Below are 20894 nucleotides of genomic sequence, written 5' to 3'. Positions count from 1 at the left end.
AAGGGATAGGGATGGGCACAGGGACAAGACCGAGGACCGGGATGAGATGGGATGGGATGGGATGGGATGGATGGATGGGTGATGATGGGGATAGGATAGCGATGGCGTTGGGGACAGGGATGATACAGAAGGATAGGACACGGGGGGAAGGTCCAAGCGCTGGTCCCAGAGCAGGCCCGCCGGGTGCTGCTCCTGGGGGTGCCCAGGGGCCGCTGTCCCCCCGCCCACCCCCAGCCCCAGCAGCGGCTGCCGGAGCCGGTCCGAGGCGGGGGGTGCGTGCGCCCACGAAGGGTTAAGGGGGGCGGGGGGCTGAGGGGAGGGGGGTGTCGGCTCCGCCCGCTCCCGCCGTCCCCGGGAGATATTGTCATGCAAAAGCCCCCGGCGAGCGCAGCCTTTGTCCGCGCTCCCCCCGCCGGTATATTAACGGGCCGGGGCGGCGGCGGTGGCGGGGGCGGGCGGGGGCCCGGCGGGCAGGAGGCGGCGGGGACGGGCGGACGGCAGCCGGGGCCGCACCGGGCTCGCCATGGACTACTCCTACCTCAACTCCTACGAGTCCTGCGTGGCCGCCATGGAGGCGAGCTACGAGTTCAGCCCCTGCAGCCAGGCGGGCTCCTTCCAGTACAGCCCCATGCGGGGGGGCTTCGGGCCTGCGCCCGCCTGCGCCCCCCTCGCCTCCGCCAGCTGCGCCCTGGGCGCCCTCCGCGACCACCAGCCCTCGCCCTACTCGGCAGGTAAGGGACAGGGACCCCGACCCGCCGGGAGCCACCGGGGGCAGCCCCGGGACGGGCGTCAGGGAGCGGCCGCGCCGTCGGGGCTGGCCGGGATCGGAACTGGCGGGGGACCGGGGCCACCGGCGCTCGGGACCGGCGGCTGCCGGGGATGTCGGGGCTCGGTGCCATCGGTTGCCGGAGCCGTCGGTATCCTGTACCGTCAGTGTTCGATGCCGTCGGTGCCCGGGGCTGCGGGCTCCCGGAGCCGCCGCTGCCCTGTGCTGTCAGAACTCGATGCCGACGGTGCCCATTACTGCCGGTTCCCGGTAGCGCCGGTGCCCGATCCCACCGATTCCCGGTCCCGTTGTTGTACAGTACCGGCAGTGCTCGGTGCTGTCGGCGCCGATACCATCGGTTCCCGGTGCCGACAGTGCCCGTTCCTGCCCGTTCCCGGTGCCGCTGGTGCTCGGCACTGTCAGGATTCGTAACCATCGGTTCCCGCCACCGTTGGCGACCGATATCATCGGTTCCCAGTGACCCCAGTGCCCTACACCGTTAGTGCCCGATGCCGCCGGTCCCGGGAATTGTCTGTTCCCGGTGCCCCGGTGCCCGTTCCTGCAAATTTCTGGTACTGTCGGGTTCTCGGTACCGCCAGTGCACGCTGCTGCTGGTGCTCGGTGCCGCCCGTCCCCGTTGCCGCCGGTGCTCGGCATTTCATGCCCGATGCCGTCGGTAGCGGCTGCTGTCAGGTCCTTGGTGCCGTCAGTTCCCCCTGACATCGATTCCCGGTGCTGTGGATTCCCGGCACTAGTGGTGCTCGGTCCCACCGGTGCCCGGTGCTGCCGGTGCTCGAAGCCCGGGCTGGCCCTGCCCGGCTCGGTCCCTCCCGCCGCCCGTCCCGGGTCTCCCCGCTCGCCTCCGCCGCTGGGGATGAGCCCTCCCAAGCACGGTCGCGGATCCCCGAGGATCCCTGGAGCTGTGGCGGCCCCAGAACGGGGCTGGGGAAGGTCCTCGCCCCTGCAAACCCACTCCCCGCTCCGCATTCGTTGCCACCGCGGAGGCGCTGCCTGTGGTTCCGCCGATAACGAAGGAGCTGCCGGTTGGCACCGGCACCGGCACCGCACTGCCCCGCCAGCCCTGCTCCCGCCCCGGGGCCCCGCGTCCCGCCGAACGAACGAGCGAACGGGGCCGGGGGTGCAGCGGGGGGCAGCGATCCAGCGCTGCCCTCGTCCTTCCCGCCCTGCCCGCGGAGTCTGCCCGGTTCATTGTGCCCGGTTCACCGTGCCCGGTCCATGCCCTGAGTCATCCTGCCCGGTCTACCCCTTCTCGGTTCACCGCAGCCCAGTTTGTCCTTCCTGGTTCATCCTTTGCCGATTCCTCTGCCCAGTGTATCCCCTTGCCCGTTTATGTATTCCCCGTCCATTTCTTCCTATGCGATCCTTGCCCAATCCTTCCTTGCCCTTTCCTTGCCTGCCCGGTTCACCCCTACCCAGCTCATCCTTCCCGATTCATTTATCCCTGGCCAGTGTCCCCTGCCCAGTCCATCCCTGCCCAGTCCATCCCTTCCCGGTTCATCCCTTCCCGGTTCATCCCTGCCCGATCCATCACCTGCCCAGTGTCTCATGCCTGGTCCATCCCTTCTCGGTCCATCCCTGCCTGATGCCCCCTGCCCGGGTGTCCCCCCGGTGCCCGCCACAGCCCTCCCACTGTATTGAGTCCTCCTTTCCCTCCAAGTTCCCTACAAATTCTTCTCGGACCCGTCGGGGATCAACGAGAAGCGGAAGCAGCGGCGGATCCGGACGACGTTCACCAGCTCGCAGCTGAAGGAGCTGGAGCGGGTCTTTGCCGAGACTCACTACCCCGACATCTACACCCGCGAGGAGCTGGCCCTCAAGATCGACCTCACCGAGGCACGGGTGCAGGTCAGCTCCGGGGAGGAAAGGGGGCTGGGGCTGGGCGTGGAAGGCTCTAATCCCCCTGGAGCAGGGACCCTGACCGTGGGACGCTGCTGCTCTGCTCCCTGCACTGGCAGGGGCGGCAGGCAGGGACCTGGCCTCGGCACTGCCGCAGTCGGGGGACACGCTGCTGTCACAGCCTTGCTCTGCTGGGAGCTCGGGGGGACAGCCTGACCCCCAGCAGAGCGCGGGCATCGCTTCGTGCCACAGCACCGTCACTGTCATGAATGATTTAGTGCAGTCCCAAACACCTCGAGGTTGCTGAGAGTCCAGGAAGGACAGAGAGTGGCCCTTTGTGGGTGCAGATGACCCCTGTGTCAGTGCAGATTCCTCCTGGGGGAGTCGGGACAGACACAGAGCCCCCGTGTGGGTGCAGATCCTGCTCTGTGAGTGCAGACACCCAATCTGTGCCAATGCAGACCCATCTTTGTGGGGCCCTTCTGTGTGGGATCCCCCCTGTGTCAGTGAAGGCCCCGCTCTGTGGCTTCGGACCCCCTCGGGGAGTGCAGAACCTTTGTCCCCACAGGAATGTGGGACCCGCAGGAGTGGGGGTCCTGGCTCCTCCCTCCGGGGGGATGGGGGAAGTGTGGAACCCCCTGCTGGCACCGCGGGGAGCCGGGGCTGTGGGCTGTGGGCTCTGGCCGCACCAGGGGCAGGTGTGGGTGCAGTGTGGTGATGATGTCCCCTCCCCATTTCCCTCCCCTGCCAACACCGGAGCCCACGCCAGCAGCGCCTGGCGTCAGACTCACAAATCTACATTTTTGTGGATACGTGGATCCCTCTGGTGATGTGGGAGACATTTCCCCCGAGGGAAGGCAGGGTTGTGAAGCCCACTCCGGAGCCTGGGAGGGCTGCCTGCACCCACAGGCTCCCCGAAGCCCCAGGGACCGTGGCAAGGGGTGCTCCCACCCCCCTCCATCCCCCTCCAGGTGTGGTTCCAGAACCGTCGAGCCAAATTCCGCAAGCAGGAGCGCGCGGCCAACGCCAAGGGTGCCAGCGGCACCGGCAGCAGCGGGAAGAAGTCGGAGCCACGCTCCTCCTCAGAAGACGACGAATCCAAGGAATCCAACTGCAGCCCGACCCCAGACAGCACGGCCTCCCTGCCCGCCGCTGCCCTCGGCAGCCCCGGCGGCAGCCTGAGCCCCAGCCCCGGCGCGGGGGCACCCCTGGGACCCGGCCATGCCCCCCAGCCCCTCAAGGCGCCCCTCTGGGCAGGGGTGGGGGGCGGCAGCGGAGCCCCCAACACGGCCGAGCTGCTGAAGGCCTGGCAGCCCACCGAGGCTGTGCCGGGACCCTTCTCCGGCGTCCTCTCCTCCTTCCATCGGAAACCGAACGGCATCAAGACAAACCTCTTCTGATCGCTGAACCACCGGATCCGGCTGCCCCCCGAACCCGCCTCGGCCCCCACCCTGCCCCCTGCACCCACCGCCCCCACCACGGAGCCAGCCACGACGCTCCAGCGAACGGGGACAGGGAGCGGGACCGGCCCTGCCCCCTCCCGGACCCTGCGCTGAGCGCGGGCAGCTCCCGGCGACACCCGTGGGTGCTGCGGGACCACGGGGGTGCCAGGCGGGCGACACCAGCCCATGCCCAGCCAGCGTGGCCCTGGCCGAGCCTTCGGGCCTGGGGGCTTCCGGTGCACTCCAGGGTGGGGACAGATGCGGGGCTCCCCACAGCGCTGCGGGTGCTCCAGGAGAGCCCCCCTCGATGGTCTGTGCCGCTGGGCTGGGGGCGAGGAAGCACTTTATGGGGGGCGCTGGGCTCACCGGGGTACGCAGCGCCGGGCACTCCGCTAGGGACACGGTCCTCGGTACGGGGAGGAGCTGATTTCACCCAGATCCCGCCTGCTGGCACGGATAACCCCCAGCAGGGAAGCAGACACCCCCCCAGCCCCGAAGGCTGTGGGCAGTAAATGCGGGGCTGGGAGGCTCAGCGCTCGCTGCAGGCGCTGCCACTGGGGACAGGGAGCCAGAACTGCCGGGCTGAGGTGGCCCCTCGAGGGGGGGATGGCTGCGGGATGGACCCCTGGCCGTGGGATGGAGCCCTGGCACAGCCAGTGGGGTGGCTCGGAGCAGCCGGGACCCCTTGCCAGCAGCAGGGCGGGTGCTCCCACTGAAGCTGGCACGGGTGCAGAGGGACCCCCGCACACCCCCAAAGGTTCCCCAAGCGGGGGTGGTGCTGGTGGTGCCCAGCCACCCACTACACCCTGCTGCTGTGCTGCTGGGTTTCGTGGCATGGTGAGGATGCTGGCAGCCCATCCATGGATCCCTGTTCCCCCTGTATCCCTCCCAGCTCCCCCGAGGTGGGTTCCCCACTTTTCTTTCGTTTTTTGGGTTTTTTTTTTTTAACCATTCTGTAATTTATTACCCATGTTTGCAAATGCCACTAATCCAAATTAAACTTAATTTATTGACAGTGCTGCTGGCCCCAGCCCCTGTTGCACCCCACCCCCACCAGGGGTTGCAGGGGTGGGGGGGCTGCACAGTCCCCACCCTGCACTCTCTGAAACCCCCCAGAACCCCCAGGTGATGCCAGAGACCCCCAGCACCTCAGGGATTATTTTGGGTGCCCCCACTCCAAGACCCCAAGCAGCTGTAGGACGCTGAAGGGGCACCCCATGGAAGCCCCCTCAAGTGGGGTGAGGAGAGGGGTGCCCCACACAGCCCCCCTGGCCTCTGGGGGCCCTTTTGGGGGTGATGATGAAGAAGGTCTCGGGGGCATTGGGATGGTGACAAGGAGCATGCCAGGCTGTTAGGGGAGTGGTTTGAGGTACCCAAGAAGGGGACAAGGGAGCTGGTCCTCACCTTGCTGGGACCAGTACAGCCAGCCTGGAGGGGTCACAGATTATGCCGGGACCCAGCTCTTCCCTCTGTGTTCCCACCTTGCCCCCCTCTCCACGCCGAGAGCTCCACCACACCCATTGCATGAACATGATAAAAATCACTCCAGGTTTACCAAACACCTCCAAACACAGGAGCTGGGGTTTAGTGGGGGGGGACTTCACCCCCCCAGTAACAGAGGGGGGAGGTTGGGGTATGCTGGGGCACCTGGCCCATCCTTCATCTCAGCCGGAGTGAGGGGTGGGGGGGTCTGGGGGTAGCATCACCCCCACCCCCCCTGAGGACAGGGAGAGCCTGGAGGGAGCATCCCAGTGGGGAAAGCACAGTGGGAGCAGCCCTGTCCTGGGGACTCCCACCCTGGGGACCCTCCTGGAAGGACACTTGGCAAGGCTGGGGGCTGAGCACCCACAAGGAGACCCGGCTGCCAGCCCCGCTGTTCCCAAGGGAACACAGACCCCCGTGGGGGACAGACCCAGCCAGTGCCAATGGGCAAACTGGCTGGGATAGGGGGATCTGCCCCAGAGGCACTGCTGGTGTGGGCTGGGCTCTGGGGGAAGGCACTGAGCTGGCTCTGCTCTGACAGGATTCCCAGGCTGGGGATGGACTCCCAGCACGGGGACAGGCACTCCCAGAGTGGGGATGGGACCCCCATGGTGGGGACAGGGACTCCAGGGGTAGGGACGGAATCCCCAGAATGGGGACGACAGGACCCCTGGGAATGGAACCTCTGGGTGGGGTGGGACCCCTGGGAATGAGGACAGCACCCCCAGGGTGGGAACAGGGACCACCATAGCGGGGATGGGACCCCCAGGAATGGTAACAGGGACACCTGGGGTGGAGATGGAACCCTCGGAGATGGGGACAGGGACCCCCAGGGGTGGGGACAGCACACCCAGAGCAGGGATGGGGATCAGAGTGGGGGTAGAACCCCTGGTGTGCAGATATGAGGTCCAGGGTGGGGACAGGATCCTCTGGAGCTGGGACAGGGACCTACAGCAAGGGGCTGTGCCCCCAGGGATGGTGAGAGGCACCCCCTGGGGGGAAGATGGGGATCTTCCAGGGTGGGAATGGGACATCCATGTTGGGGACAAGGACCCTGAGGGGGACAGGTGCACTGGAGTGGGGACAGGGATGCCCAGGGTGGAGACAGGAACTCTCACAGTGGGGATGGGGACCTTCAGGGTAGGGACAGGATCCTTAGAGTTGGGGATAGGGACCCTGAGCTGGGCCTAGTGTTGTATGTGGGGGCTGGCTGAGCTATCCTATCCTATCCCATCCCATCCCATCCCATCCCATCCCATCCCAGGCATCATGAAGGCACTTGGGTCAAGACATGACTTTGCTCAGAGCCTCCTCCTCCTCCTAGCTGTGAGGGGTCATGGGGGGAGCCAGGTCCCAACCAGGGAGCCAGGTTACCCCCAAACACCTCTTCCCCCATCCCTTCTCCCAATAAATAAAAAAATAACTTAAATGTGAGGACACCCCATGGGTATCCTCGTGTGAAATTATCTGACCAGGACCCACCACCCCCTGACCCCCCACTCCCCCTTCCTACCCCACTACCCTGCACCCAGGGTGGGGGGTGGGCTGTGGAGGTCATGGGGTTCCCACTTGCTGCTGGTGATGGTGGGATGAATGGATGCAGGACGTGGGGCTGTGGGATGAAGGATCCTCAGCTGCAGGATGCACAGCTGCAGGATCTGGGATGCACATCCATGGGACCCAGGATATGGGGTCACAGGATGCCGGGCTGCGGACACACGGCCACAGGATCTGAGGGATCTGGGATGCGTGGCCGCAGGATCTGGGATGCTCAGCTGCAGGATGCAGGGCCACAGGGTCCAGGATACGTGGCAGCAGGATACAGAATGCACAGCCATGGGATCCAGGATGTACATCTGTGGGATGCAGGATGCTGGGCCACAGGACACACTACTGCAAGGTCTGAGACGCAGGGCTGCAGGATCTGGGATGCTGGGCCACGGGAAGCACGGGATGCTGGATGTGTGGTGGCAGCTACTTGCGGAGCTGCAGGCTCTCCAGAAGGACGCGCTTGTGGCTGGGCTCCAGCACTCCAGCCTCCTCCAGGTCCTCCTCTGTGATGTCACTGGGAATGAAGCACAAATATGGGGCTCTCTGAGGGGCACCCCAGACTTGGATGGGGTCCCCACGTGGGGGTGCGAGAGCCCCCACTCAGGCTGCTGGGTGCACACCCAGGCTCCATCCTGCCCCTGCTGTGGGGTTTTGTGACCCTCAGGGGGCACTGGGGATCCCAAGAGGCAAGGGGCACGTGGGAGCAGTGGGGACACCTTGGGGCAGCAGGGACCCCTGAGGGCAGCACAGAACCTTTGGGTGCCATGGGGCCCTCTGGGGGCCGTGGGGACTCCCAGGGGAAGTGGAGACCTGCAGTAGGCAGTGGGGAACCCCCAGGGATAGCGGGGACCATCAAGGGCAGCACCCCATCAGACCTCCCCAGAACCCAGGCATCATTGTGACCCCCTGGGGAAGACATGGACTCATTGGGGCTGGCCAGGCTGGTGGTGGGAGTGGGTGGGGGTCCCTCCCCACCATTCTGGGGGGGCTGCTCACCTGAGGAACTCCAGGTCGTCCCAGCCATTGCGCACCAGCCCCTCCTCGTACCGCTCCAGCCCCAGCGCCCGCAGCCACTCGCCCACGCCGGGCACGGTGCCCGCGCCACGGCCCAGCGCCTGCGCCCCAACAGCCTCAGCACCATTGGGCACCCCAAAGGGAGCCCCAGCTGAGGTGCTGAGGACCCCCACCCACCCTGCATCACCCACCTCCTCAGCCAGGTCCTCCTGGATGCTCTCCTGGATGGAGTGGGGAGGGAAGGCAAGGGGGCGGCCATAGTCAGGGTGCAGGCAGCGGGGAGGCAAGGCCCCCTTGGCCAGCAGCGGTGGTGGGGGGACCACCCTCCCCTTCCCACCCCCATAGTCCACCTCACTCAGCGTCTTGGCCATCTGCAGCACCGAGCAGGAGCGGTCATCCAGCAGCCCTCCCGGCAGGCCCCCAGGAGCAGGCAGTGCCCCAGCTGCAGGCAGCCCCCCGGGAACGGGCATCCCCCCAGCCCCCTCCATCCCAAATCCAGCCCTGGCGCCTGGGGGTGGCCGGGGGTGCAGCTTGGGCAGGGGAGCCTCTCCGAAGGCTGCAGGGTGGGATTTGGGGTCCTCACACCCGCTGGATGCCAGTAGCTCCTTGGGGGTGCCCAAGAAGGTGTTTTGGGGGAGCTCCAGCTCCCGCGGCAGCGGCGGCGGGGGGAAATCCGGCGGGGGCAGGTTCAGGGTGCCGAGCTCCTCCTCCTCATCGCTCTCGCCACCGCAGCATGCCGAGGGGCACTGGCAGCGCTCCGGCACTGCCAGCTGCACCTTGGCCTTGGGGGGCTTGCCGGGGTCCCCTGGCACCAGCAGCTGGTGGGGGACCCCCTCCAGCACGTAGTACGCTGGGTTGTTGAAGCTGTTCTTCAGGGGACCCCCTGAGAGCTCCGGCACTGCCTCCGCCTTGGACCTATGGGGACAGGGTTGAGCGTGGCACCCCCAGAGCAAGCCCCTCCCTAGCCCTGCCCGCGCTCCCTCACCGGCTCGGGGTGGCCTCGTCCCTGGGGGTGCTGCGGTGCGGGGCAGGGGGACGCGGAGCTGCTGTGGTGCTGCTCTTCTCGGGCTCCTCCGGGAGCTTCGCCAGGATGGTGGTGGGGGGCTCAGCACCAGCGGCCTTCCGCCCCACAGACCTGGCAACAGGAGGCGTTGGGTGGCCCACGGGGCTTGAACGTCCCCATCGGGGTTCATACCCCCAGGACAGGGCTCAGATCACCCAGGACAGGGCTCAGACCCCCTGGGATGGGACTCAGCAGCCCGGATCAGGGCTCAGATCCCCAGGATGGGGCTCTGCCCTCTAGGATGAGGTTCAGCCACCAAAACACGGCCAGAGCCACATTCAGAGGCTCAGAGCCCCATCCCTGCCCTGTGTGGCACAAAACTGGCATCAGGACTGTCCCCAGTCACATCCCACACACCAACCCAGAGGGATACTCTAAGCAATAGCTGTGCTCAGGTAAATCCCTCAGGCCTCCCGACCCCCAGGAACCGGTGCCCCCCACCCTGCCAATCCCTGTCCCCCATACTTGGCACTGTCCTGGGTGGCCCTGGCACCTAGCAGCACCTTCCCTTTGCTGGCTGTCGTCTCATCCTTATCGATGCTGATCCACTCTGCCAGGGAACAGGGGCTCAGTGGTGGAGTCCTCTCCCCAGGGTGCCCCCTTGGGTGAGGGGTGCTCACCATAGAGCCTCTCACGGGTGCCCAGGCGCTCCGTGGGCACCCAGACCTTCATGGAGCCACGGATATTGCCGGTCTCCTCACCACGGTGGGACAGGTAGGTGAGGAACTGCTGAGCTGTGCTGCCAATCATGGACTTCAGGGCAATGACACACTCCCCTGGGGGTGACAGTGGGAGAGGTTGGGGGTCTGCACCCCACGGGCCCCCCGGTGCTGGCACGGTGATGGAGTGGGCACTCACCGTAAGACTCGTAACCATCAAGGGATTTGACGGTGAGCAAGAGGTGCTGGTCCTGCAGGTACTCAATCTCAGAGAGGATGGGCTTCAGCTGTGGCCAAGGGAACGGGGTGCTGGCACTGAGCAGGGGTCTCCCTGTCTGCAGCTTCCCCCAGCACCCACCCTGCCAGCCCCCAGCCCCTCCTCACCGTGGGCAGCTGCCGGGATGACCACTGCACCTTGAGGAAGTTGATGTTGTCACTGCTCTGGCTGTCATTCTCGAAGCTCTTCTTGAACTCTGTGATGGTAGCAGGACATGGCATCAATCCTTTAGCCTTCCAGGATGCCATGAGCTTCCTGGGACCCCTCTCAAGCCCTCTGGAACCCCTCACTGCCATTCCAGTCCTCACCTTCCAGGCAGGTAGAATAGAACTCGATGAAAAACTTGGTGCGACTGGAAGTCTTCACGATGGCTTCTATGCTCTCAAACTCGATGTATGCCTGCTCTGAGGACTTGGAGAGCCCTCCATGGAAAGGCAAGGCATTGGAATCCCCCTGGGGCCTCTCCATTTAGAGGGAGAGGCTGGACCATGGAGGGGCAGGGGACAGCAAGGTATCCCCTAGGGCATAGGCACCTTTTTTGGAAACGAACTGGGATGTCACTCCCACTTCAAAGGAGCCGAAGACGGGTGAGTGGTCACTGGTGACAATGTCATCTGTGCACCCTGCAGCCAGTGGAATGGGGAAGAAGTTAGGGTGGAGTGGGGGACTGTCCCCAGAACAGAGTGCTGGAGTGGTTATAGTGCTCACCATAAGCGTTGCAGTTGACATGAGTCTCGGGGTAGGACTTCCAGAGGATGCGGTCACACCAGGACGGCACGTTGGTACGCACCTGGCAGGAGTGGGGAGTGGGTGGGGGTTCAGATTGGGGTGTCCTCCACTCCCCCAACTCCCCCTACCCCAGCACCTACCCCCGTGGGCTTCTGCTTGTGCCAGACATAGGTGTCCCTGGAGCCCCGCTCATAGCGGTAGGTTGGGGGGAAGGTGATCTCCTCCTCGCCTGCAGGGACAGCAGTGGGTCAGGACAGTCCCCACAGCAGGGGCTGCAGCACCAGACCGCCCTGGAGCCCCCCAGTCCTCACCGAAGCGCAGGAACACCTTGTGCTTCTCCTTCTCCAGATTGAGCTGATCCACCTTCAGCAGCGGCTCCAGCTCCTTGCGGCTGATGTAGTTCAGGATCTCCTGTGGGGACCAAGGTGTTGGCACTGGGCTGCAAGGGGAACCCTGACACTCCCACCTGCCTTCCCACCCCCAGCCACCCCTTCCCCTGACCTGGATGTCCATGTCTAGGCGGTAATTGAGGTCCCCAAACCAGAAGAGGTGAGTGAAGCGAAGAGAGATGTCAAAGGAGCTCAGCTGCTTATCCCCCAGTGAGAGCAGGCGCAGGATGTCCAGGTAGTTCTGGTTCCTCCTGAAGCAGGGGACACAGGGACAGAGTGTCACAGACATGAGGACAGGGCCTGTCCCAGCCCAGGGTGGGGGTGCTCACCGTGCTGTCTTCTCATTGCCAGAGGTGAGGTGGCAGTTGACAAAGCCAAAGGAGGTGCCATTAAACATGAAGGAGACACCCACAGCGCCCTTGTTCCCTGTGAGGAATTGGGGACATGGGATGGGATCAGGCAACCCCTGATTCTACCTCAGGGATGGAGAGCCAGACGGCCCCAGGTCACGATGATGGGGCACAGTCCCCACCTGGCCAGCCACGCACACGCTGAGAGGCCTCCTCATGAAACACACCCCCAGAGTCCCCCTCATGCAAAGCACACTTATCCAGGGCCTCCACATGCAACACAAACATTCCAGAACCTTGCCCATGCACTGCACACAGAGCCCTCCTCATGAAACACCTGTGCTCTGGGCCCCCTCCCTGTGCACCAACAAACCCCTCCATGTGCAACACACGTCAGGACCCCTCCTTGTGCAACACTGGGACCCCTCCCCATGCAATGCCCACACACCAGGACTGCCCATCATGCAAGGTACACATGCTGAGATTCCTCCTCATGCAACACATGCAACAACAGGACCCCTCCCCAGTGCAGACACCCCAGGAGTCCCCCCAGTGCAGTGCACAGCTCGTGTCCCTCTGTGCCCTGCTGTGGCCCTACCCAGGGTGTTGGCGATCCCTGTCTTGACGCTGGAGGTGCTGACATGGCTGATGCGGTTCTCGTGCTCTGGCTTCACCAGCACCACCACCTTGATGTTCCACAGGGACTGCATGGCCACCTGTGGGTGCCAGCACCCTCAGCCCCCTGCCAGCACGTGCTGGGGCCCCCTGGGGCCACGGGGGCCCCTCTGGTGTGTCCACAGGGAATGCTCATTACTGCTTCATCCCAGCCTCTCCCACAAGGGCTGTTCCCCATGGAATCCCACCACCATCCATCAGTATCCACAGCTACCCAGCACCAGGAGACCACCCCAAAATACCTTGTGTCAGCAGACCCGGAGCACCCACAGCCACCCAGCACCACGAGAGCACCTCAGAACAGCCGGTGTCACAGAGCCAGAGCGCAGCCACCCCTGGGACACTGAGCATCACACACCTCCACCACCCACCAGTGCCCGCACCCCAGAGCCCCCGGGGTCCCCTGGTGCTTACCGGGCGGTACTCAACCTCGGTGAAGTCCTTGAGGACGGAGCGCAGGAAGTCCACCCACTCCTTGTCTCCCAGGGAATTCTCCTGGGTGCCAAAGACGTAGATGTCGTGTGGTATGGCCATTGTCACCTCGTCCAGGGTCTTGCCCAAGCCCTTGGAGGTGATCCAAGAAGTGATGTTCTTGGGGGGAGGAACACTGCCTGCAGGGGGGACAGCCCAGTTAGGGGGGGACCCCAGGGCCCTGACACCCCTTCGAGGGCTGCCCCTGGCCTTGCTCACCCATGTTCCAGGTGCCAATGAAGACAGAGATCATGTCAGGCTCATCCTGGTGAGAGTGCTTGTTCTTCATCAGCTGCAGAAGCTGACAGAAGGCCTCACGTTTCTGCAGAAGGGGACAGTGAGCGGGGGGTAGAGGGGCTCCATACAACCCTCTCCCTCTTCCTACAACCCTCTCCCGCCTCCCTGCTTTGGCTCAGCCATAGCTGGCACCTTCTGGGTGTGGGGACCGCCCCAGGGACATCACCCAGCCATCAGGCACCGGTACCCAGTGCCTGTCCCTGAGGCCTACCAGGGCCCAAGGGTTAAATCCTGCCCCACCCCATCCCTACAAGGGACCCCTTGTCCCCCGCCCACCTCCAGCTGAGCATTACCCACCCGAGCACTGACAAAAACAAAGTCTTTCCGTTGCGTTTTATCCTTTTCCTTCTCAAAAACGATGCCCAGCTTGTTCTGCACCCGCTGTGACTTGATCAACTGCCGAACTGAGGAGGAAAGGAAAGAGCTTGGGAGAGTGCTGGCTGCTAGCTGGCTGCTGGAACCCCCCCAGACCATGCTTTGGGGGACCCCCCAAGATGGGGACACCCCCAGCATGAGGAAATCCCCCAGCTTCCAGCTCACCACTGAGCCTCACAGGGATGCTCCCCAGCACAAAGGGTGCTGGGGTCCCCCCCAGACACCTCCCCACTCACTCTTGTCATGGGTGAAGGTGTTCCAGTCCTCCTGGGAGTCCTTCTGCTTCTTCAGCACCACTAGTTTACCCCCCTCCACATCCACGCTCAGCGTGTACTTCTGTGACTTCCCAATCTTGGTCAGGTCCCCCAGGGTGATATCCAGCTTCACCTGCCAGGGGACACTGGGATGAGGGAGGACACAGGGGACACCCCAGCACCCCATCTGGCATCGGGCCTCCCCCAGAGACACCTAGGGGTCTGTGCCCTCAGTGTCACTCTGGAGGTACTCAACTGATGCTGAAATCCCCTCAAAACTCCAAAACTGGGCAGGGCAGGGGGTAGGGTAGGGCTCACCTCGAAGGTCTGCACTGGGATGCTCTTGGCCTTGCGGGAGAGGGGTTGAGGAGGGGTGGCGGGGGTGGCTGAGCTCATCTCCTGCAGGGCCTTCAGTGCCTGCCAGAGCCCTAGCAGGATCAGCTGAGAGCCTACCAGTCCCCCAGCTCCACCAACCCAGCCCCCCACTGCCCCACTCCCACCAAACTTTCAAGCCCCACCAGCCCTCACAGTCCACAAGGGCCCACCAGCCCCCTCAGCCCCACCAGTGCCAGCTCCCAGTCTCACTGGTGCCTCAATCCCACAAGCCCATCCCTAGTCCCCCAGCCCCACCAGCCCAGCAATCTCTGCTCCAGTCCCACCAGTGCCCTCAGCCCCACAGTCTCTGGTTCACCCAGACCCCTCAGAACACCCCCATCAGGCCATCCACCCCTGCATCTCCAGCCTTACCTTCTTCTCGATGGAGGACAGGAAATCTTTCAGCACAGAGAGTTTCAGCACCAGGTTCTCCAGCTCCTGCTCTCCACTCTGCCCTGCTGTCTGGAACCCCCAGCAGGACACTCCAGCACTAGGATGTGAACCCCAGACCCACCCCAGAGCCTCCCCCCACCCCAAGTGGCAGAGCCCACTGGCAATCTGGGATGGGGTAGGAAGGTAGGTGTTTCTCCACAGTTTTGGGTGCAGTTCATGGTGGGGGGCTGCCACTGCTGTGTCCCCATATTCTCTTTACCTGTTGCAGGATTTTGGAGACCATGGGGGAGCTCTGCTGGTCAAACACCTTGGAGAGGATCTCCAGCCCTGCCAGCACCTTGTCCACCTCACTGGAGAGGCAAGAGGAGCCGGATCACTGGGTGGCACATACATCCTTCTGTCTGTTTGTCTGTCCCAGTGTCCGGCACTCACCTGTGCAGCCGTTTGCAGGAGGTGACGAGAGTCTTGTTGAGGTGGGGGAGGCTGTTGGCCCCTCCCTTCACTGCCTCCAGATCCAGGCTGTAGCTGCCCTTCAGGTACTCATGAGAGATGCTGCTGAGCCCATTGGTGCTACAGAGAGAGCACCCAGGGGGTGAGAGACAGCAGGGAGGAGCAGGGGACAGACAGGGGACAAGCAGGAGACAGACAGACCCTCACCTCTCCACTGGCCTCTCTGGCACAGATGGTCCCAGGCCAGTGGGGCTGAGCCCCGCTGAGGTGCCAGAGAAACTGGTGGAGCCGGAGCGTGGTGGCAATGGCGGCTTCTCATCCTCTCCATCTGCAGTGGGTCAATGAGGGGGCCAGTTACCACCACCCCAGGGGTGTCAGGACCCCATTCATCCACCCATGTCACCCTGCCATACCTGAGTAGTCCCTGTCCTCCACGGTCTCCTTCTCCTTCTCCCTCTCGACAGGGAAGAGCAGGGTGCAGACCAGCCCCTGGTTGGGCTGCAGGTACAGGGCAATCAGCTCGCTGAGCGTCTTGAAGCGCCGCACCTGCACGCCCTGTGACGTCTGCGGGGACATCGGGACACCGGGACCATCAGCACCTGCAGCCACCATCACCTCACCCCCCCAGGTGGAGACAACACCAAGCAGGGAACCCACCATCCAGGGATGCCACCATGCAGAGATGTCCCCAAACAGGAACCTCCCCAGGCAGGGACACCGCCATGCAGGGACCCCCAGGAAGGGATAACACCATGAGGATCCCCTTGTGCAGAGTTGTCACCATGCAGGGATGTTCCCATGCAGGGATGCTCCCATGAAGGGACCCCCTCATGCAGAGACTCCCATGCAGAGATCCTCCTATGCTGGGATGCCACCATGCAGGAACCCCTCCATGCAGGGACCCCCGTGCATGATGGGGGGCTGACCCCACAGCCCCACGGTGAGGACCCAGGGCCCGTTGCAACAAGGCCTGCAGGGTTGGTAGGTGGGCACACAGGGTGCAGGCAGCAGCCGTCCCTCAGCCTCCTCCCTCCCAAGGGCAGCTTTTCCTGCCTGCCTGGCCAGCACAAAGAGGGTTCTGTTGCTCTAAAAATACCCAGTGCCACAGCCGGCCAAGACAGGCACAGCCAAGCCATCCGGCACAGCCGGGCAGGCACGTGGCACGGTGCCAGGGCTGAGCCCAGCACAGCCAGAGGGACAGGTAATCCCACAGCACAAGGCCAACACTGAGCACTGCTGAGCCAGAGACCCGCAGTGCCCACGAGCCAGAGGTGCCCCATGCCCGCGCTGCCCACCTGCACGGCCAGGAAATCCTCCTCGTCCGGCAGGATGCGGTAGGTGTGGACGTGTTTCTGGAACCTGTGGCAGCAGGGAGGGCATCAGGGGTGCTGGGGGGTGGGTGGTGTCCCCCCCACCTGCCTGCATGGCCCCTGCCAGCCCCAAAGGGATGCCCAGTACTCATCCAGTCAGACCCCTACTTCACCAGCACTGACAGTGAGGAGCTCCAATATCACCATTCCCCATGGAATGCAATGAGCTGACAGGGAACCCATGGAAAAGCCACGGGAAAATGCCTGCAGGATGCGTGCTGGGAGCCCGAGAGTGACTCCCCTGCGTGCTCCGGCCCCACAATTGACAGCACGATGTCCTTGGCAGTGCTGCTGCCCTGCTGCACTGCCTGTCTGTGCCAGAGGCACTGTCCCCAGCTCACGGCACAGGCAGGAGCTGGCAGGAGCAGGCAGGAGCTGGCAGCCAGGACACCAGGAAACAATTTATTTTCCTGTGGAAGCTGACAGGAACCAAGGACACGATCCCGGGGCAGGGGGTGATGGGCAGCGCTAAGAGATGGGGTGAAAACATCAGTGAGTGCAAGGAGCAGGACTGGAAGCCCTCCCCATTTCCCCATTTCAGGGACTCCGGGAGACAGGGAACCTCAGCACTGCCAGACCTCCCCACTCCAGGGCTGTCAGCAGGGACCGGGACTCCTGGGCTGGCCTCTGGCCACAGAGGTCACCATGAGCATTGAGGCTGCTGTCACCACACCGGGGCCACTCAGCTGCCGTGTCCCCTGCCCCAGTGGCAGCTCAACACAGGGCTGGAGGACTGGGACAAGGCAGCATCCATCCCTCCATGCTGTGCTGTGTCCCTGGACAGGGTGCTGTGTCCCCATGTCCTATCCCCCCCCTCTGTCAGGTCCCCTGGTGTCACCCTACAGTTCTGGTTACCCTGCCACCACCCCACAGCACTGGGTGCCCTGGTGCCACCATGCTCCCTGCAGTGCCAGGTACCCCATTTCTCCTGCCTCCTCTGGAGGTACAACCTACACCAGCATCGTTGGGGTCCTGCCAGATGCCCCAATGCCCAGTCAGGGTCATTGTGAGGGTGGGACCATGGAGAACTCTCTCAGTGGTAGGAGGGGCTGAGTGGGAATCCACTATGGGGGAGCTGTATGGAAAACCCTGCTAGGATGGGTGAAAGGATCAGGTGTTCCCAGACTCAAAGGAGTCTGTGGGAGAATCCCAGCTGGTAGGATGAGAGGCACAAAGAGACACCCCCAAACGAGGGTAGCATAAGGGGTCTCTGGGGGAAGTCCTAACACACAATTGGGGTCTCCTCAGCAGGAACACCATTGGAGGTGTGATGTGGGTGCAAGAGGAACCCCAGCACAGCACCAGTATGTGGAACTCCAGATTGGAGGGGCAAGGAGCAGGACCCTTAGGAGGAACCTCAGCTGTGGGGGACATCAAAGGGTTCTCTGTGGATAACTGGAGGGGGCTGGAGGGACACCCGACACAGGGGGTGGTGCTGTGGAGAGGGACTGCAGGGCCCCCTGGCTGCCCAGCCCCGCACCGCTGTCTGTCTGTCTGTCGGCTGCTATTTTGGTGAGCAGTGACGGGGAGGGGGGGCCAGAGAGCACCGGGCTGGCTACAAAGAGCCTTTATGCGGGAGCTACGGGACTCCCCTGTCGCTCTGACGCACAGCACCCTGCCACAACGCTGTCTGCACAGCGGGCACCCCACATCCCCACTGCTCTGTGGCACACACAGGGGCACCTACCACCCTGCTTCACCAAGAGCAGGATGTGGAGACCCTGGCAAGGGGGATACCGTGGGCCCACTGGCACCACCCTGGCACTGGTGTCCCCCATGAAGTGGCAGTGAGCCAGGATGGAAGGTCCAAGCCCCCACGCTCCCGTGGGACACCACACCAGGACTGTCCTCACTAGCACTGCTCACCAACCAGTGATGTCAGCATGCCCTGGGATGCCACTGCCATATGCTACCACTTCCCAATATGCAACAGTGAGGCCACAAGTGTGACACCCTGGTGTGCCACAGTGAGACACCCCAGTGTGCCATGGTGAGGGCACAGTGAGATGTCCTGGTGTGCCACATCCAGCCCGGTGAGTCCATGGCACACCAGTGGGAGGGTTAAAGGAAGCTGATGCTGCCGGGATCCCGCTGCAGTTCCCTTTCCTCCTCCTGATTCTGCAGCTATTTTTAGGCCAATGGCTCCACAGCCCTGTCCACCCACTCACAGGCAGTGGGGGTGCCTGGTGAGATCACAGCACCAGGGACTCCCAATAGCCCTTGTTGGAGTGCAGCCTCCCAACCTGGCATCCCCATGATGGGCTTTGCCATGCTGCGTGGTGCCAGTGCCACAGGCCAGCCACGTGGCACCCATGGCCTCCTCACCAAGCAGTGAGAGACACCAATGACAGACACACCTTACCCAGGCACCCATACCACAATGCTGTCTGCAGCCCCCTGTCACCCACACTGGGGCCACAATGCCCTCCCTCCAGCCACATGGCACCATTAGGTGCTGGAATTGCATGCTCTCCCAGTGCTGTGCCCGATGCTACTTGCAAGCCCAGCTCTGTGGTGGGGAGCCAGTGCCCAGAGCCACACTGTGTTACCCACATGGCTGGGAAACCGCATTTGCCACTGTCCACGGGGCAGGACAACCACGCCACCATGGAGACTGCATGCCTGGCAACTGCACGTGGCACCAGCACACAGCAACCCCAGGCCAGGGCAGGCCAGCTCACAGAGCACTCCCAACTCTCCCACAGGCTCTCAGGGCACAGAAAAGCTTTGAGTTCAAGTGCCCTCACCACCACCCCACAACCACATCAAGGTCCAGGTGCTGGCACAGGTAGCCAGCCTCGAGCAGAGCCAGCAGCATGCCCCAGGAGCATCCCAGAACATCGAGTTGCCAGAGGCCCCAGGTATGGTGGGGTGCTGGGGTGCACCACTGGGCAAAGGCACTTCAGGACCCCCAGGGCTATCAGCCCTCACCTGTGACCTGGCACAAGCTGGGAGCCATGGAGTTCCATGGCACAACTCAAGGGCACAGAGCTGTCCCCCCTTCCCAGGCTGGGGACCCCCAGACATGAGGGCAGGAGCTGAAGACCCCCAGTGCCATGGGCAGGCTCAGGGACCCCAAGAGTGTGTGGCATGTGCCAGGACCCCCATCTCATAGACCCCCATGGTAGCAGGGGTTGGAGACACAGCCCCCCTGCAGCCAGCCCAGAGATTCCCAGCCCCTCCAGAATCTGTTGGTGTCAGGTCTCCTCAGACACACAGGCCACAGCAGATGCCACTGCCCTGGTGCCATGTTCCAGAAGTGCCAGTGTACCTCACCTGTACCCCAGGTCTCCCCGTGTCCGTGCCCCCCCAGCACCCACTGACCAGAACTGTCTCAGCCTTCCTGTGCCCAAATTCCTAGCAACCCCCACAGTACTGGTGACCCCCGTGTTCGCTGTGTCCCTCAGGTGGCTTTCCCTCTCTGTCTGTTGCCCTCTTGGTGTCCCCCCCCTCCCCAACAATGCTCCCTGCGTGCTCCCCTGGATCCCTTCCAGCGATTCCCCCCCGTCTGTGCTTCCTTGGCGCCCCCCTCCCGCCGTCGGTGCCTCTCCCACCGTTCTTCCCGGTGCTGTGCCAGTGCTTCCTTGGACACTCGCCCTGCGTACCACAGTGCTCCCCCGAATCCCTGCAGTGACCCCACCATGACGCCTCAGTGCTCTCCCCGGTACCTCTCTGGCGCTCCCGCAAATCTTCCCCTCTGCTGGCCCAGGAGCCACCCCCGGCTGCCCTCCCGACCCCCTGCTCTCCCCGGACCATCCCCGAGGCCCCTCTGGTGCCGCCCTGAACACTTCCACTCCTACGCCCCACTCTCCCCGGTACCCCCGCCCCGTTTCTCCCGGGATCCCCCCAAAGCTCTCGCCAGTGCCCCCTCAAGCTGCCCCCTGCAGCTCTGTCATGGTCGCCCCCGGTCCTCCCCCCGACTCCCTGCCCGTGCCTCCGCAGCTCCCCCGGCCCCGCGCCGGTCCCCTCCCGCTGCACCCCCTCCAGGCACCCCCGATGGCCGCTCCCGGCTGTCCCCCCATGCCCCGCCGGCACCGCGGGGGTGTCCCCCCGGCACCCCCCCGCCTGTACCCCACTCACAGCAGGCAGAGCGCGTAGGCCCCCGCCACGCTTTCGCTGTCCCGCACCAGGAAGCTGCCGTCCCGCCCGGCCCGCGCCAGCTGCTCCTCGGCCGCCGCCCGGCTCAGGTCCCGGTGGTACCAGGGGGGCACCGGCACCGGGGCCGCTCCTCCCGCGCCCCCCGCGCCCCCCGCGCCCGCCATGCTCCGCCGCCGGGGCCGCGCCGCGGGGCCGCGCTCTGAGGGGGAGGGGGAGCCGAGGGGCGGGCAGCGGGGCGGGGAAAGGTGGGGGACGGGGACATCCCGGGGACAGGCGGGGGCTTCGGGGGCTGGGGGCGCCGTGGGCCCCAGGGGGGCACCGAGGTACCCGGGGGCCCACGGGAGAGATCCGGTGGTGGCCACCGTGAAAGGCGATCGCGGGAGGGGACCCGCGGGGATCCTGGGGGAGCAGCAGGGGGAGCTCGGGGAAGCACCGGGAGAGCACTGGTGGGGTCCTGGGGGCGCACCCGAGAGGCACCGGGGCAGATCAGGGGCCCTGAGTAGGATGTTCAGGGGGGCATCGGGGGGTCTGACCGAGGGGCAGCGGCACCAAGGGGC

General features: G+C 64.4%; 2 protein-coding genes across 3 annotated transcripts; one reads left to right on the top strand and one right to left on the bottom strand.

Annotated features, from left to right (window-relative positions):
- Nucleotides 1-523: 523 nt before the first annotated feature.
- Nucleotides 524-4023, top strand: PHOX2A (paired like homeobox 2A). The gene is made up of 3 exons (XM_036390135.1): nucleotides 524-731; nucleotides 2445-2632; nucleotides 3595-4023. The coding sequence occupies exons 1-3, from the start codon at nucleotides 524-526 to the stop codon at nucleotides 4021-4023; spliced, it is 825 nt and encodes a 274-aa protein (XP_036246028.1).
- A 1573-nt stretch (nucleotides 4024-5596) lies between these two features.
- Nucleotides 5597-20516, bottom strand: INPPL1 (inositol polyphosphate phosphatase like 1). 2 transcript variants are annotated; one of them, XM_036385833.2, is made up of 28 exons: nucleotides 20320-20516; nucleotides 16165-16228; nucleotides 15283-15433; nucleotides 15077-15197; nucleotides 14852-14989; nucleotides 14679-14769; nucleotides 14399-14488; nucleotides 13970-14068; nucleotides 13634-13784; nucleotides 13320-13426; nucleotides 12945-13047; nucleotides 12669-12865; nucleotides 12178-12295; nucleotides 11559-11655; nucleotides 11342-11480; nucleotides 11152-11251; nucleotides 10981-11069; nucleotides 10820-10901; nucleotides 10645-10734; nucleotides 10420-10533; nucleotides 10219-10307; nucleotides 10034-10121; nucleotides 9796-9951; nucleotides 9641-9725; nucleotides 9098-9247; nucleotides 8304-9027; nucleotides 8095-8213; nucleotides 5597-7612 (listed from the first exon to the last, which is right to left on the bottom strand). In XM_036385833.2, the coding sequence occupies exons 1-28, from the start codon at nucleotides 20499-20501 to the stop codon at nucleotides 7522-7524; spliced, it is 3825 nt and encodes a 1274-aa protein (XP_036241726.1). In that variant the 5' UTR covers nucleotides 20502-20516; the 3' UTR covers nucleotides 5597-7521. The 2 variants fall into 2 exon arrangements, with proteins under 2 accessions (XP_036241726.1, XP_036241719.1); XM_036385826.2 differs by having other exon boundaries at nucleotides 8095-9027.
- Nucleotides 20517-20894: the final 378 nt, after the last annotated feature.

This window comes from Molothrus ater, chromosome 2, assembly GCF_012460135.2.
Source record: "Molothrus ater isolate BHLD 08-10-18 breed brown headed cowbird chromosome 2, BPBGC_Mater_1.1, whole genome shotgun sequence".
Classification (NCBI taxonomy): domain Eukaryota; kingdom Metazoa; phylum Chordata; class Aves; order Passeriformes; family Icteridae; genus Molothrus; species Molothrus ater.
The sequence above is the reverse complement of the archived record's forward strand: the minus strand, read 5'-3'. Positions and strand labels throughout refer to the sequence as shown.